This window comes from Oncorhynchus gorbuscha, unplaced genomic scaffold (genome assembly GCF_021184085.1).
Source record: "Oncorhynchus gorbuscha isolate QuinsamMale2020 ecotype Even-year unplaced genomic scaffold, OgorEven_v1.0 Un_scaffold_910, whole genome shotgun sequence".
Taxonomy (NCBI): domain Eukaryota; kingdom Metazoa; phylum Chordata; class Actinopteri; order Salmoniformes; family Salmonidae; genus Oncorhynchus; species Oncorhynchus gorbuscha.
The window spans coordinates 221,014-237,286 of record NW_025745875.1 but is presented as its reverse complement, the minus strand read 5'-3'; the positions used below and the strand labels follow the sequence as shown (position 1 = coordinate 237,286).

Below are 16,273 nucleotides of genomic sequence, written 5' to 3'. Positions count from 1 at the left end.
GAGAGGAAGGAATGGACGGATGGACAGCCAGACACAGACACACACACTTAGGAGGAAGAGGACAGAGAGACAGAGACACACACACTTAGGAGGAAGAGGACAGAGAGACAGAGACACACACACTTAGGAGGAAGAGGACAGAGAGACACACACTTAGGAGGAAGAGGACAGAGAGACACACACTTAGGAGGAAGAGGACAGAGAGACAGACACACACACACACTTAGGAGGAAGAGGACAGAGAGACACACACTTAGGAGGAAGAGGACAGAGAGACACAGACACACACACACACTTAGGAGGAAGAGGACAGAGAGAAACAGACACACACTTAGGAGGAAGAGGACAGAGAGACAGAGACACACACACACACACACTCACTGATATTAATGATGCAGTTGCTTGGCTCCGCTCTCTGTAACTAGATAAACAATAAGCTGTAATTAAAACTCACATCAAATGGCTGTTTAAAAGTGGCCCCAGGCAGGTCGTAAAGGTGGCTGGGACTGAACTCTGTATATGAGACAGCAGACATGTCTGTCTCATTCCACCTGCCAAACCAGATTAATTAGCAGCTTTAAAAACTGAACAGATGCTGTGTTTTACCAATTTGTTCACAGGCCTGATATTATATGCAGATTTATTTGGATGGGGGAAATGTGCATTTAGCTGCATGTCTCAACAGTGACTTGATTTATGGCTAAATGACTAACTGAAGTGAAGAATGACAAGTCAACCGTATGGTGGGTGGGTGCCCGGCCTTGTGTCTGCTGCTAAAATACACAACATACTGTTTCTGGTAGTTTGCAAAGGAACCCAGTGGACAACTACAAACAGAACATGTCTTGTTATGGTTTACAAACTGGTCAATAAACACACACACACACACACACACACACACACACACACACACACACACACACACACACACACACACACACACACACACACACACACACACACACACACACACACACACACACACACACACACACACAGAAGTGACTCAGGGTCATAATAACCTTGATATCAAAGGACAAGCGGGGCGCGGGGGCGTAAGCGAACGCACACGTCAGATCAAGTGGTCCTAATGAATAAAGACATGAATTGATCGACAGTTGAATTAAGAGTCTGACAGTTCCCTCTCTAGTCTCTGTCTAATGCTTGTGAGGACAGCAGCACGAAAGCTCCACAGTTACTGTGAGATGACCACACTAACAAAGGCTGTCAGTCAGAAAACAGACACCTTTTGCCAAGCTGCAACCCATAATCTCTGATAGCCGAAATTACGCCTGCAGAACCTTGTTAAATTACGCCTGCAGAACCTTGTTAAATTACACCTGCAGAACCTTGTTAAATTACACCTGCAGAACCTTGTTAAATTACACCTGCAGAACCTTGTTAAATTACGCCTGCAGAACCTTGTTAAATTACACCTGCAGAACCTTGTTAAATTACACCTGCAGAACCTTGTTAAATTACACCTGCAGAACCTTGTTAAATTACACCTGCAGAACCTTAAATGGGGTTGATTTTAGAACAACGCACGTTAGAAAGCAAAAGTCTGAAACAAGGAAGTTTGATTGCAGTATATGCGGGAAAAAAATATTGTTTGGCCAGAAAATAAAGTTGAAATTGATTGAGATACAGTATATATGAAGCACACGTTGTGCTCTGTAAATTAATATTTAACAGTGTAAAGACATTTGTTTATTATAAAAAGCTAAAATGTTGAAACAAAATCCCGCCATTGAAAAATGAGGTTTCTACATTGTGTACCTATTGAGATGCAAAACATTAGAATTGTACAGGGTCTCTTTAAGAACGTCGAGTTTGTGGGTGACGACATGCAAGAGATCAGTCATTCACTCATTGGTGTGATCCTTCCCCTGCTGAAGAAGCCACCCCTTTCCTTTCTTTCTGTGCCTCTAATGTGTAGTGGATAGAATGGTGAAGTAACCAGGCTGTCAGCTCGCTAGATAATGAGGTAACATGACGGAACAAGGTGTAAACATTCATGGTTTACGAATGCAAAATGCAGCCCACCAATCCCACCACAGGAAGAAACAAATATTGCGCCAGTAGTATGGGTCACATCGTTTGACCTGTTTGTGTTTGAAACAGTCCATCTTCTCTGTTGTAAAGGTGCAGCCATGACAGTAACCAATATGTGCTCGGTTTTTACTCTACAGTAGGTCACTGGGGAACAACGGTACAGCAAACCCTAATCATTACAGCAATTAATATCGGACTCATTTTTCTCCTAGACGCACTGGTGCTCAGCATAATTTAATGGAATTGTCCCTTTCTTTGATCTGTCAAGAAATCATATGGTCACATAAATATATTGTGAATAGTAAATCTGCCAGGAGATAGTCTAAGGACTGCCTACTGAAGGTGCCAGATCTACTGACTATCAACTTATGCCCTTGACACTCTACTGTGTTGTGTGGGAAATCCACTGCATGATGTCTTTCACTTCACACAGTACTTCAAACCAAGATAGGCGTCTTGTTGGCGATTCCCCTCACATTTCAGTACACTTCAGACGGAATACATTGAAGGTCATTTCTACCGACTACATCCTCATTCTCAGATGGTTTTCTACCCAGCCTTCTCTTGTATAACACCAATTAAAAATAAACCTTCAAAAGCAGTGATAGATGGAATAACTGCAGTATACAATACGACCAGCCGCCATCTTTGCTCTTACCTCGTAGGACCAGACACACTGCACGCCGGCAAACCTCCGCACGCAGCGGCCCACCTCAACGTCTTCATGCGTGGTGTACATCTCCTGCAGGCACTGGCCGATGTGAGGAACCATCCGGCGCAGCACCTCGCGGCTCATGATCACGCCGGGGCCACCCATGCAGAAGTTCTCACCGGGCTCCAGCGCCAGCTTGCCCAGCTCGTCGCGGGCGCCCATGCCCGTCTGGCCCAGGAAGAGGGCCTCGCTGCTGTTGAGCGAGCGCAGGAAGCCCTCCAGGCGCTCGCTCTTGATGTACACATCATCGTCGGCCCGCATGAACCACTCATATTGGTCCAGGTAGTGATCGTGCATGTACTTGAGCATCATGAAGGACTTCTTCTGCGGTGGGTAGGAGTCGTCCACGTTGTGCAGCGCCACGATGGGGATGGGGATGGTGGTGTCCGAACCCTCACTGGAGAAGAACTCCACATGGCCCGGGATGGTCTGAGCCCACGTTCTACAGAGAGAGACACAGGCAGAGGTCAGGTACTCTATAGGATGGAGAGTGGGTAAGAGTACTAACACACACACAAACACAAGTCTGTGCCCACGAAGGACATAGATAGATGGTCCCATGTGGTTCAGTTGGTGGAGCATGATGCTTGCAACGCCAGGGTTGTGGGTTCAATTCCCACCAGGGAAAACGTATATATATATATTCACTAGAGGTCGACCGATTAATTAGGGCCGATTTCAAGTTTTCATAACAATCGGAAATCGGTATTTTTGGGCGCCGATTTTTGGAACGGTGGGTTAAATGCCTTGTTCAGGGGCAGAACGACAGATTTTGTCTTGTCCGCTCGGGGGATCCAATCTTGCAACCTTACAGTTAACTTGTCCAACGCAATAACGACCTGCCTCTCTCTCGTTGCACTCCACAAGGAGACTGCCTGTTACACAAATGCAGTAAGCCAAGGTAAGTTGCTAGCTAGCATTAAATGTATCTAATAAAAAACAATCAATCATAATCACTAGTTAACTACACATGGTTGATGATATTACTAGATTATTATTATCTAGCGTGTCCTGTGTTGCATATAATCTGACTGAGCATACAAGTATCTAAGTATCTGACTGAGTGGTGGTAGGCAGAAGCAGACGCGTAAACATTCATTCAAACAGCACTTTCGTGCGTTTTGCCAGCAGCTCTTCGTTGCTGTTTATGACTTCAAACCTATCAACTCCCGAGATGAGGCTGGTGTGGCCGAAGTGAAATGGCTGGCTAGTTAGCACGCGCTAATAGCGTTTCAAACTTCACTCGCTCTGAGCCTTGGGGTGGTTGTTTCCCTTGCTCTGCATGGGTAACGCTACTTCGATGTGGTGGCTGTTGTCGTTGTGTTGCTGGTTCAAGCCCAGGGAGGAGCGAGGAGAGGGACAGAAGCTATACTGTTAGCCTGGCAATACTAAAGTGCCTATAAGAACATCCAATAGTCAAAGGTTAATTAAATACAAATGGTATAGAGGGAAATAGTCCTATTAATAACTACAACCTAAAACGTCTTTCCTGGGAATATTGAAGACTCATGTTAAAAGGAACCATCAGCTTTCATATGTTCTCATGTTCTGAGCAAGGAACTGAAACGTTAGCTTTCTGACATGGCACAAATCACACTTTTACTTTCTTCTCCATCACTTTGTTTTTGCATTATTTAAACCAAATTGAACATGTTTTATTATTTACTTGAGGCTAAATTGATTTTATTGATGTATTATATTAAGTTCGAATATGTGTTAATTCAGTATTGTTGTAATTGTCATTATTACAAATATATATTTTTTATTTATTTATTTAAATCGGCATCGGCTTTTGTGGTCCTCCAATAATCGGTATCAGCGTTGAAAAATCATAATCGGTCGACCTCTAATATTCACTACTGTAAGAGTCTAATAAATGACTAAAATGTCAAAAAGATGGAGGAACGTCATGTAATAACACAGCATAACATGTGTTATAACCTGTATTTACAAGAGGTCCACTGACTTGAGCCCACTGAGCCCACTGACTTGAGCCCACTGACTTGAGCCCACTGACTTGAGCCCACTGACTTGAGCCCACTGACTTGAGCCCACTGATTTGAGCCCACTGATTTGAGCCCTACCCAACTTAGCACCAGTAATGTTTCATTGGGATAAAGAACTGTATTTGAATGGGGAATCTAGTAATTAACTAACAACTGAGACACTGCACTGAAAATAAACTAAATGGGACTTTACTTTGGGTCCAAAATAATGACATGGGAGTGGATGTAAAATACTGTGATAGATATCTCCTTCTCAGGTCTCTAGACATTCATCATGATCGGTCCATTGAAAGGACATTCAAGGGAGACTAAATAAACTACTCTACTAATTAATCTGATTGAACACAGATATACTTGTATGTCTTTGCAGATGTGCAAACACATTTCCCCTGAATTATATTGAATCTTCCACATGACTGGACACATGAAAAGATAGCACTGTTGAGTCTGCAGTCTTCTCGGTCCAACCCATCATTTCATAAAACCTTCAGCTTCACATTCACTGCATTTCAGTCGGGCCGAGATGAAAGACATTTCAAGGCTAATGACATTAACATTCACTCTTTCCAAACAGACATCTCTACATTTAGAGCTATACTAATAGCATCAGTGCTAGTCTACAACGAAACACCTACAGAAACCCCTCACAATTGGAGATATCTTGGATGGAGCCATTGCCTACTCAATCTAATTCAAAACTAGCCTACCAAAGAGCCTACGCAGCTCATCTGATGGTAAACCAAAGAGCCTACGCAGCTCATCTGATGGTAAACCAAAGAGCCTACGCAGCTCATCTGATGGTAAACCAAAGAGCCTACGCAGCTCATCTGATGGTAAACCAAAGAGCCTCAGCTCATCTGATGGTAAACCAAAGAGCCTACGCAGCTCATCTGATGGTAAACCAAAGAGCCTACGCAGCTCATCTGATGGTAAACCAAAGAGCCTACGCAGCTCATCTGATGGTAAACCAAAGAGCCTACGCAGCTCATCTGATGGTAAACCAAAGAGCCTACGCAGCTCATCTGATGGTAAAACCATCACCACAGAATGATACAGCTCAATTGTGAAGAGAATGTGTTCAGAGTTGGCAAAGGCCTGAAAAACTGAACAGAAGAGTTTGCCTATTGAAGTATGATGTTTGTAGGGTAAATGTGGGTGTGAATGTGAATGTTGAGTGCATGTTATAACATAGACCCTGTAACAAAGACTTCTAAATGTCACTTAGGACAAGTTATAGTGACTCTATATCATCTATAATAGTATATCCAACAAGGTTTTGTCTTGCCAACTTATAGGACATGATCTGCCTAAAGTTGAGGTGTTTAATAGCTCACAAGAAAAAGGTCTATCATAATACAGGCCACAGCTGACACTGACAGCGTCGTGAAGAAGGCGCAGCAGCGCCTATTCAACCTCAGGAGGCTGAAGAAATTCGGCTTGTCACCAAAAGCACTCACAAACTTCTACAGATGCACAATCGAGAGCATCCTGGCGGGCTGTATCACCGCCTGGTACGGCAACTGCTCCGCCCTCAACCGTAAGGCTCTCCAGAGGGTAGTGAGGACTGCACAACGCATCACCGGGGGCAAACTACCTGCCCTCCAGGACACCTACACCACCCGTTGTTACAGGAAGGCCATAAAGATCATCAAGGACATCAACCACCCGAACCACTGCCTGTTCACCCCGCTATCATCCAGAAGGCGAGGTCAGTACAGGTGCATCAAAGCTGGGACCGAGAGACTGAAAAACAGCTTCTATCTCAAGGCCATCAGACTGTTAAACAGCCACCACTAACATTGAGTGGCTGCTGCCAACACACTGTCATTGACACTGACCCAACTCCAGTCATTTTAATAATGGGAATTGATGGGAAATGATGTAAATATATCACTAGCCACTTTAAACAATGCTACCTTATATAATGTTACTTACCCTACATTATTCATCTCATATGCATATGTATATACTGTACTCTACATCATCGACTGCATCCTTATGTAACACATGTATCACTAGCCACTTTAACTATGCCACTTTGTTTACTTTGTCTACACACTCATCTCATATGTATATACTGTACTCGATACCATCTACTGTATGCTGCTCTGTACCATCACTCATTCATATATCCTTATGTACATGTTCCTTATCCCCTTACACTGTGTATAAGACAGTAGTTTTGGAATTGTTAGTTAGATTACTTGTTGGTTATTACTGCATTGTCGGAACTAGAAGCACAAGCATTTCGCTACACTCGCATTTAACATCTGCTAACCATGTGTATGTGACAAATAACATTTGATTTGATTTGAGCCATGGCATTGATACACTGTTAAATGGCGACTAGCAACATTTGATTTGATTAGATTAATAACAATTGTGCATAAGACTTAAAGAGTGTAGGCAACATTGTTGAAATTCGGTATCCCTATTTGGCAGAAAACTAGCAACAATATTTATCTTTAAGTGCCTATGTAAAATGTAGGCTGACAATTTCAGAATGAGGAGAGGAATGAGCAGAACTGATGCGTACAGAAACCCTGGGACAGAAAACTAATAGCTGAAAATGGTATCTTGTTAAAGAGAAAAAACAACATTCCTTCCATTTCTACACATAACTTACCTATGTGCCGCGATGGCGCGGTTATTCAGGTACTTCTGGGCAGTCATGACGCCGACGTAAAGGAAATTGTTGGACCTCGGAACTGGCTTCTCCGTCGCCGAAAATCCGTTATCTTGCGGGGGCCATAATATCCCACCGAATTCTCTCCTCAGACCCCCGTTCAACCCGCAACCGGCTGGGTTCGCCTTGCGTTTCTGACCGGATTTCTTCAACTCCGTAGCCTTCGGTAATATGAGTCTGGAAGCCAGGGTGAACCCGACAACCAGCCCCAACAGAACACTAAACCATGCTCTTCGGCTTCGACCTGCCATTCCCCAAAACTTGACCCAACTCCGATTTGCCTCGTAGCCTATTCTCGCTGTTGCCAACACAGCGTCTTTGTAAAGCAATATTGGTTCAATTGTTTCTCCCTCATAAAAAAAAACGGGGTTAACTCGCTCTCATGGTAGGAAAGCCTCTTTCTTCTCCAACCCGCTTTTGGTCCCGATGTAAGCTGGCTGCTGCATACGTAGCAGTCTCCATAAACCCACCACCTGAACGTACACTCCTCTCTTCATGTGGCCCTACTAATCAGCAAGCATTCCGTCGCTATCAATAAATGACAAAAAACTGCGACCTTCAACAAAATGTATGGTTTCTTCTTCGCCCAGAGACGCGTAGCCAACCCATTCTTTCCACTACCTCGCCATTGTGAGAATGTCGAAAACGCTTAGTAGCAACGCGGCTTAACTGTGTGATTTGACCTAGTGGATACTCCGTAGGAGCGCTCTGACTGGCTGGGGTGTGTGATTACGCAGTGGTCTCAGCTTTTTTTCCTTCCAGTATTTGACGTGCAAGTCTGATCACAAGCTGAGAATGCCCTGATGATGAGCCGGTGAAAGTGAAAGACCATGCATGCAGACATGCAAAAAAGTAGAGCAAGCATTGTTGAACCTTGAAATTAAACGTCAGCCGAGTTAATATGCGGCACTGATAGTGAAATGAAAAAGCAATTTGAGACATAACCGACTAGGCCAACCACAAAATGCTCTAGAACTCAATTAATGTAAATGGTGTGCAGAAAATTAACATAAGGTTTATAATGATTGTATAAAATTCTTATCAATTTAAGAGCAAGACTACAACTATGACAGCCAGTGAGATCTTACCCAATACAGTTTAGAAACTATGTACCTATACCGTTATGATTGTGGCTTCATTTACATTACACTGCCGCCATCTAGTGGGCAACATGGAGTTGGCAGGTGTATGATTACGCTACTGGAAGCATTTCATTAGCTATTGTGTGTCGTCAGTCAGCCTCCCCATCAAACATCACAGATAGGTAGACAACTTATCTATAATATCTTTATTGTGATAAAAAGGTGCAGGTCAGTTTATTTCTCAGTAACTAAAATTGCTTGATGATCATTGATATTCCAATAAATAACATGATGACTAACGGTTACATCTGATTTATGTAATTGTATAAAAAGCAGTACGGTGCACAGCACTACTAAAGCCATCTGGCTAGCATCTACTCTCGCAACATGAAGCCTTGGTAGGCAGCGCACATTTGAAAGTTTACACAGATGCCAACCCCAAAATAAGACAAGAAAACACACACACAGTTACACTGAAAGTCATCAGCCAAACCCACTGGCACAGGTGCCATTTACAGGAATAGCATCATTAGAAACTGTCGTACTCAGAAGTCCTTCTCAGGTGTCCTGAAATAAGATGATTCAATAAGCCAGAATTTGAATGTGGAAACAAGACAATCGTTTTCAACCACTGGTTAGTTTGAAGTTGTCCAAAGGCATTAAAACATAAAGGATCCATCGTTATCATGTGGCAACACATTGTATTTTTTGACAATGCTAATATTACTGAGGCAACATGATCTAAAACAGACAGTTGTGAAACCAATCCCTAAACCCAAACACAGAGAGTTACAAATAACAGATTGATTTAGATCAATAACTAAGAGGGCTTTGAGATTGCTGGCAGCTTCCTTCAGTGGGTCAGTGTGTGACTCGAATGGGTCAAATATCAGAGTTCACAGGTCACCTCAGAGTAGACACAAGTCACACCTAGCCACAGATACAGGGTCAGATATTTCTTCCATCCTCCTAATAGTTCATGTTAGGAACGATAGTAGGGTATTCTGATCCTAGATCCGGGTTAAGGGGGAGATGTCTACCTTGAGCCTGTGGCTCTGACTTCCTTTAACCTCATCCGCCGCCAGCTGACGGCCCTCTCCTTCCTGGTCTCCACGCACAGGATCCACCTCCCTCTCCGCTCAGGGGATTAAAGCCTGAAATACACACAGCAGGGCAGAATGTAGGTTACTGGAACAGAGAGGAGATGGAGGACGCCAGAGTCAACTACCTACTACTTATTCCTTAAAGGAGCAACATCACAGTTTAGCCATCTTTTTTTAAAGACATTGTTTGGATACACACCACCCCCCCCAGAGGTACTGCTTCTTACCGGATCCTAATCCAAAAAACATCAGTTGCAAGGATGGACATTTTGTATCGCTAACGTTTTTGAAATACAAAATATTAGCAATCATAATACAGACAGATGTACATAACTAGCAAGACCAACTAGTTGCAGTACAAAGGTGCGATGCGCAGTGTTCAATTGTTTTTCTTTTGTGGATTTCATTCCTTCGTTACTACTGGTATGTACTTTATATTTGTCACCATTTGCAGGTGTAAATGTTAAATGTATAACATTTGAATAGGTTTCAGTAAGAATAGCAGAGCTTTTAATTTACAGTAAGATTAGTGCCTTGCATGACTATGGAAGTGGCTCATCATTGCATGGAGGCAGAAACGGATCTAGTAGGATTCAGAACCTGCTTAATTACTAACAGTGAGCATGATGTCTTACGTTTTATTATTGGGTCACAAGGGATATACAATCATAAAAATGTAATTACACTTAACCCCCTTTTTGTGTTGCTTACACACCCTCCCAGCCATTACAAACATACCTCTGGAAGCCCCCAATTACAATACTGCTCTCATCATCAAATATGTCAACATACCACTGCTCCGTAGGGGCTTCTTGTCAGTCTTTGGTTTCAACACTGTAGTCGATGTGCTGGCCTCTTCAGTGTTCTGAAATGTTACATCATAATAATAATTATGAGCTAGTTTCATGTACAGACAAGAAACCTCATTTGTTCATGGGTTTCATGTAATCACTACGACTTATGTAATATGTCTGAGACAGGAGTTTCTTCATGGTCAGGATGGACATGGTCAGGAAAAACTCTAGATGCTAATCACGACTTATCACAGCCTAGAGATTTTTCTGACCTTGTGACCTGCCCGTAAAAAACTCCTGACTCTGCCATAATATCTACCAAATGATGCATTTACTTTGCATTTTATGTATGGTGGTCCTGTATGAATCAGTTGGTAGAGCACGGTGCTTGCAATGCCAGGGCTGTGTTCGATTCCCAGGCCCACACATATGTGAAATGCATGCAAGTCGCTTTGGATAAAAGAGTCTGCTAAATGGCATATGGTATGTAGGCCTATGATAGAGAAGGCAGCTTACCTGGGCTGTCTTTGCTTTTCCTCTGTAACTCCTCCCCTCTTTCATGCTGTCATACATCTCAATTTTCTGTTGTCTCTTCTCCTCCTCCAGCTATCAGACAAAAGACAAGTACCAAAAAGTCTTCAAGATCAGATTTGGCAGGGACAATGGGCAAACTTGGTTATGGTGCCTGGGGTTTCAGATCGGTGTTAAAGGCCCAGTTCAGTCAAAAACGTGACTTTCCTGTGCTTTACATATTTATTTTCACACTATGAGGTTAGAATAATACTGTGAAAACAATGATAATGTGTGAGAGCTGTTTGAAAAGACAAAAAATTAATAAAATTTCCGCCTGTTTTGGTGGGATGGCGTTTTAGCCTGTCTGGTGACATCACCAGGCGTTAAATTAGTTAATAGGCCAATAAGAAAGAGTTCCTAACCTCTATCAATAACAGATAGTTTCCCCCTCCCAACTCAGACAGTCCTAGCAAAAGTCTTACTTGAGAAATTACACTTTGCTAAAAAGCCATGGTCCATGCACGGTCCGTCCCATGGTCCATGCACGGTCCGTCCCATGGTCCATGCACGGTCCGTCCCATGGTCCATGCACGGTCCGTCCATGGTCCATGCACGGTCCGTCCCATGGTCCATGGTCCACGTACGGTCCGTCCCATGGTCCATGTACGGTCCGTCCCATGGTCCATGTACGGTCCGTTCCATGGTCCATGTACGGTCCGTCCCATGGTCCATGTACGGTCCGTTCCATGGTCTATGTACGGTCCGTCCATGGTCTATGTATGGTTCATTTATGTGAAAGGTGTCACTTTATACCTGCTGTTGTTTCAGCCTGAAGAGGGCCGCCTTGGCATCCAGCTCCTCCTGCATTCTTCTCCTGGACGCCTCCAGTGCCTCTTGTCTCCTCACTACTGCATTGGGATCTGCCAGATAAAAAAAAAAAAAAGATTGGATGATATTACTGACTCCATTAATTCCATGGCATTCAGAGATTCCGTTCCTGATGTGTCAGACGCCTGGATGGAATGAGAGCTGGCTCTAGCCTGTGAGTGCCAGTTGGTTTCTGCCTCAGCAAGGTTGTCATTGTCTTGAGAATATGTGGCATTGTTGGAGCTGCAACAAGAATGCTCATGTCCTAGGTGTGTGTGTGTGTGTGCGCGTGTCTGCATAAGAGACTAAATGTACTTGTCAAACTCAGTGACTTCCTTGGTTAAATAAAAAACTATTGGTCACAGCCACTCACCTTGCACTGCTCCAGACGCCGAGCTGCTCTGTCCCTGGCTGACTCTCCTCTTGCTCAGGTGCTGGACCACCAGGTAGACCCCCACACACATGAACAACAGATACCATCCATATTCTGCCACCAATGGTCCAACTGTGGACAGGAAGGGAAATGATGTTGAGGTCTCAACTTACTATTGAGTGTAAAAACAGTAGAATACATCAGGTGCAATTTTGTGCATCAGTATCTTTTCTCTTTTAGCCATGACAGCTAACAATTTTTAGTTTAAGCCATCTATCGAAACAAGTAGTAATCCTGGCCGAATACGGACCGGGCATGAAGGGAACGTGCCCAGGGGCCCTGACCTACAGGGGGCCCCTATTGATTTTGTTAGTCATGCACACTCATATTATATTAACATGGCATAATTCATTACAAAATGTGTATAATTTCAGGGGGAAAATGTTGATCCACTCCACGGCAAAATGGGTAGAAATTGCAGGAAATAAGCTGTGAAACTGCTAAAATACAGGGTAATTAATGTGATGTCAGCAATAACACAAATGTCATTCTCCAACAATTATTTTATTATTCCACTTCTTCCCAATGTTGCCAGTGTAATCACAGATTCAAAATCTGATATGACTACTTGGGTCTTGAAAATAAATTGTACAAGGCTATGTATTTTTGCAGCCATTAATGGACAGTCTTGAATAGATCATACAAAAAAAGCATTGCTATGAAATGTTCCAGGAATCAAATACATGTCACATTCTGGTATGGTGCACATGCTAGGCAGAGATGGTAGGGGGACTCAACTCAAACACATATTTTGTCTACATAGAGTAAGATGATGGCCAGAACCCATATTGATATTTATTAGATGTTTCCTTGAAGGTTGGGTGATTGAAGCAGGAGAAATGAAGCAGGAATTTATTCTAGACCTATTTTAAAGAGAATTCACCCAAATGACAAAATACTGAAAACGTTGTGTGTCCTTACCTTGAAGGCAGTCTATGGACAAGGAGACTACAATCTAGGATTTAGTTACCCACTGCCATCAACATTAGAATTTCCTGTGCAAAGCTTTGGTGTAGTGATAACACTCCCGTATATTCCACCTGAGAACAGGGATCAATCCCTGCTTCCAATCTCCTGCTTCCCAACCTCTCCACCGTCTCACATTTGCCTGTCTCCCCATCTTATTACTGTCTGAAGTGTCAAAAAGTTTTTTAAATTAGCATACTTTACATTTCAGCCACCCAAAATCGTCGTAAAATGTTGTGTTCATTCAATTTTCTAAGCATCCTGATTCCTGAATACACCAGACCGGTGTTATTTGTTACCCTGGTCATGGGCCTAAACCATGTCAAAATACGTAGAATTGCAGGAAAGAGCTTTAAAACAGTAAAATGTTCTCCCATATAAGAGTGTGCCAGGGGAAATGAAATTCACATAGCTTGGAGTTATATTTGCTTTCTTCAAAAGTTGGTAGCCCTGTCAATGAATGAGGCGTCTCTGTATCTAGTTATTTTGCTAGCGAGCTACTGTAGCTAGCCATCTTAGCCTACACTAGCTAAACTAGCTACAACCACTGCTATAACGTTAGCTAGCTGCATTATAAGCTTTAGTCTTTGAAGGATATCTAGCCAGGCCAGCTAGGCTTGGTAAACAAGCCAGAAAACTGACAGATGTGCAGCTGATATTAGCTAGCCAATTTACCAGTTTGTTGCAGGAAACTTAAATCCTGGTTTCCAACGGGTGTCTTCTGTATTTCTGGTCCACCTTCGTCCTCAATGGTAACATCGTCATCCATTTCTAAACGTATTGGTGACTCTATAGTCCTCTAATTATGCGTTTCAATGTCACCACAGCTCCAACGAGCTACTTTTCCATGCTTCGTGAGTTGACAAAAAGTGCTATTTCCTGGTATATGTGTTATTAACACCACCCCAGTAAAGATGACGTGGAAGCCTCTCGTGCTTCTGAGCAAGACACCAGCCACCCACGAGGTGTCAGCAGAGTCCAATAAATGTATCCTAGCAAGCGGAACTAGATGTCAATACACACTTAGTCCTTTCAAAAATGCTACACTTATCAGTCATGCCGCTTTTCATTCTATAAATTGGAAGGTAAAAAAATTAAGCATAGACGTTGGGCTAGTAACCAAGAAGGTTACAAGTTCAAACCCCCGAGCTGACAAGGTCGTTCTGCCCCTGAACAGGCAGTTAACCCACTTGTCATTGAAAATAAGAATTTGTTCTTAACTGACTTGCCAAGTTAAATATAGGTAAAATAAAAAAAAATGGAATCAACTGTTTGTTATGTTGCGGCAATATGTTTCATTGTCAAATAAGATATTTTTTCACAAAAACATAAGCGACACGTCTCACCCTTCAGTGAATATGCTGTCTATCTCTACAGCAGCCTACAGATTTGTTCATTCTTTGAAGGCCAGCAGCAATGGCAGAAGCATACTCGTTCTCTCTGCTTGTTGAGCTAGGAAACCATGATGTCCCCAAAGTACAAAACAAGTTGATCAAATATTTCCAGAGTAAAAAGTCCAACGGTGGTGATTGTCTAGTTGAAGTCTCAAATGGACAAAGAGCAGTTGTGCGGTTCCGGACAGAGGAGGGTAAGTTTTATCAAAGTTCACTTGTTTTTCCACAAATTATACAGGTTAATGTGCATATTGAAATCAAAGGCATAAGGTTGTTTGTAAGGTACACTATTATGAAATAACAACCCTCATTTATTTTCATTGTCCTAATGGAAGGGTCAAATGTAAACTAAAGATGTGAAGCCACTTTCAGACATTTCACATTGAAAAACACATGATTTTGTAAAATTGTACTTTTGTTTTTTCACATATAAAGATTGAAGCGTCAACTTCACATCCCATGTTAAATCGAAAGGACATTTAAGTTATGCAATTAACACATTTGGAGCCACGTGGTTTTCTGAAACGTATTTTCTGTACATCATTTAAATGGGAAAATATATTTGGTTTTGAATATGTTTTCTGTAAATTATTGTAGGCTATTCCTATGATAATTGGGTCGGTCCACCAATTGAGTACCTTTTGGGCAGTTTAATTTGGTCCTCAATTTTTTTTTTCACACTTTCACATTGTCATAAAGAGCACATGTTCAACTAAAAGAAAAAACATGATTTCCCCACAAGAAAAAACTACTCCTTATTATGTGTCAAATAAAGTAACAGGGTAGACGATTTAATCTTAAAAACAGCCATGAATTCCCTTGTGACAGAAGGAATGGATGCTTGTTATGTGCACAGAGAGGGGCAATTGAAATCAAGCTTGACAAAAAAATGTACGTTAAAACATTTATATCCTGTCTATCAATGGGTAACAGTGTTGACGTGTTCTGCTCGACCGGCTATTTTTTTCTACCACAAAACATCCAGCTCACCTGCTTCCTGTTTCTGGCCATTTTGAGCCTGTAATCGAACCCACAAATGCTGATGCTCCAGATACTCAACTAGTCTAAAGAAGGGCAGTTTTATTGCTTCTTTAATCAGTACAACAGTTTTTAGTGGTGCTAACATAATTGCAAAAGGGTTTTCTAATGACCAACTAGCCTTTTAAAATGAAAAACTTGTATTAGCTAACACAACGTGGCATTGGAACACAGGAGTGATGGTTGCTGATAATGGGCCTCTGTACGCCTATGTAGATATTCCATTTTAAAAAATCTGCCGTTTCTAGCTACAATAGTAATTTAGTTATTTTAATGGACAAAAAATGTGCTTTTCTTTCAAAACTATTCATTTCTAAGTGACCCCAAACTTTTGAACGGTAGCGTATATATGATGGGATGTAAAGACCTTATGGACAGTGTATGGATAGAATGTGGTATATCTGAAGAATACGTAGGATAGAATAGTATTTGTACAGCTATTGGATAGGCCTTGACTAGAATATAGTATATTCATATGAAGTAGGTAGAATAGTATGCAGCATTATTAATGTGACCAGTGTTCCATGTCTATGCACATAGGGCAACAGCCTATGGGGTGCAGGTTTGAGTAACCGGATGGTAGACAGCTATTCAGTGTCGAAAGTTGTCTCAATGGTGCATAAA

At 42.3% G+C, this 16,273-nt stretch overlaps 2 protein-coding genes across 2 annotated transcripts; both read right to left on the bottom strand.

Moving 5' to 3' along the window:
• Positions 1–308: 308 nt before the first annotated feature.
• Positions 309–8,109, bottom strand: chsy3 (chondroitin sulfate synthase 3). Its single transcript, XM_046336061.1, has 3 exons — positions 7,400–8,109; positions 2,714–3,209; positions 309–1,975 (listed from the first exon to the last, which is right to left on the bottom strand). The coding sequence occupies exons 1-3, from the start codon at positions 7,708–7,710 to the stop codon at positions 1,862–1,864; spliced, it is 921 nt and encodes a 306-aa protein (XP_046192017.1). The 5' UTR covers positions 7,711–8,109; the 3' UTR covers positions 309–1,861.
• Positions 8,110–8,732: 623 nt separating this feature from the next.
• On the bottom strand, positions 8,733–14,201 carry selenos (selenoprotein S). The gene is made up of 6 exons (XM_046336065.1): positions 13,893–14,201; positions 12,192–12,323; positions 11,765–11,871; positions 10,955–11,044; positions 10,437–10,509; positions 8,733–9,695 (listed from the first exon to the last, which is right to left on the bottom strand). The coding sequence occupies exons 1-6, from the start codon at positions 13,984–13,986 to the stop codon at positions 9,613–9,615; spliced, it is 579 nt and encodes a 192-aa protein (XP_046192021.1). The 5' UTR covers positions 13,987–14,201; the 3' UTR covers positions 8,733–9,612.
• Positions 14,202–16,273: the final 2,072 nt, after the last annotated feature.

What these genes read in the sequence shown, in the direction of transcription:
- chsy3 (XM_046336061.1), bottom strand. Translation starts at nt 7,710, where the DNA reads ATGGCAGGTCGAAGCCGAAGAGCATGGTTTAGTGTTCTGTTGGGGCTG. An exon ending in CGCGCCATCGCGGCACATAG is followed by an intron (nt 3,210 to 7,399) that starts GTAAGTTATGTG and finishes CTCTCTCTGTAG; the next exon opens with AACGTGGGCTCAGACCATCC. An exon ending in AGTGTGTCTGGTCCTACGAG is followed by an intron (nt 1,976 to 2,713) that starts GTAAGAGCAAAG and finishes CTCATTATCTAG; the next exon opens with CGAGCTGACAGCCTGGTTAC.
- selenos (XM_046336065.1), bottom strand. Translation starts at nt 13,986, where the DNA reads ATGGATGACGATGTTACCATTGAGGACGAAGGTGGACCAGAAATACAG. An exon ending in GGCGTCTGGAGCAGTGCAAG is followed by an intron (nt 11,872 to 12,191) that starts GTGAGTGGCTGT and finishes TTTATCTGGCAG; the next exon opens with ATCCCAATGCAGTAGTGAGG. An exon ending in GAAAAGCAAAGACAGCCCAG is followed by an intron (nt 10,510 to 10,954) that starts GTAAGCTGCCTT and finishes GTAACATTTCAG; the next exon opens with AACACTGAAGAGGCCAGCAC.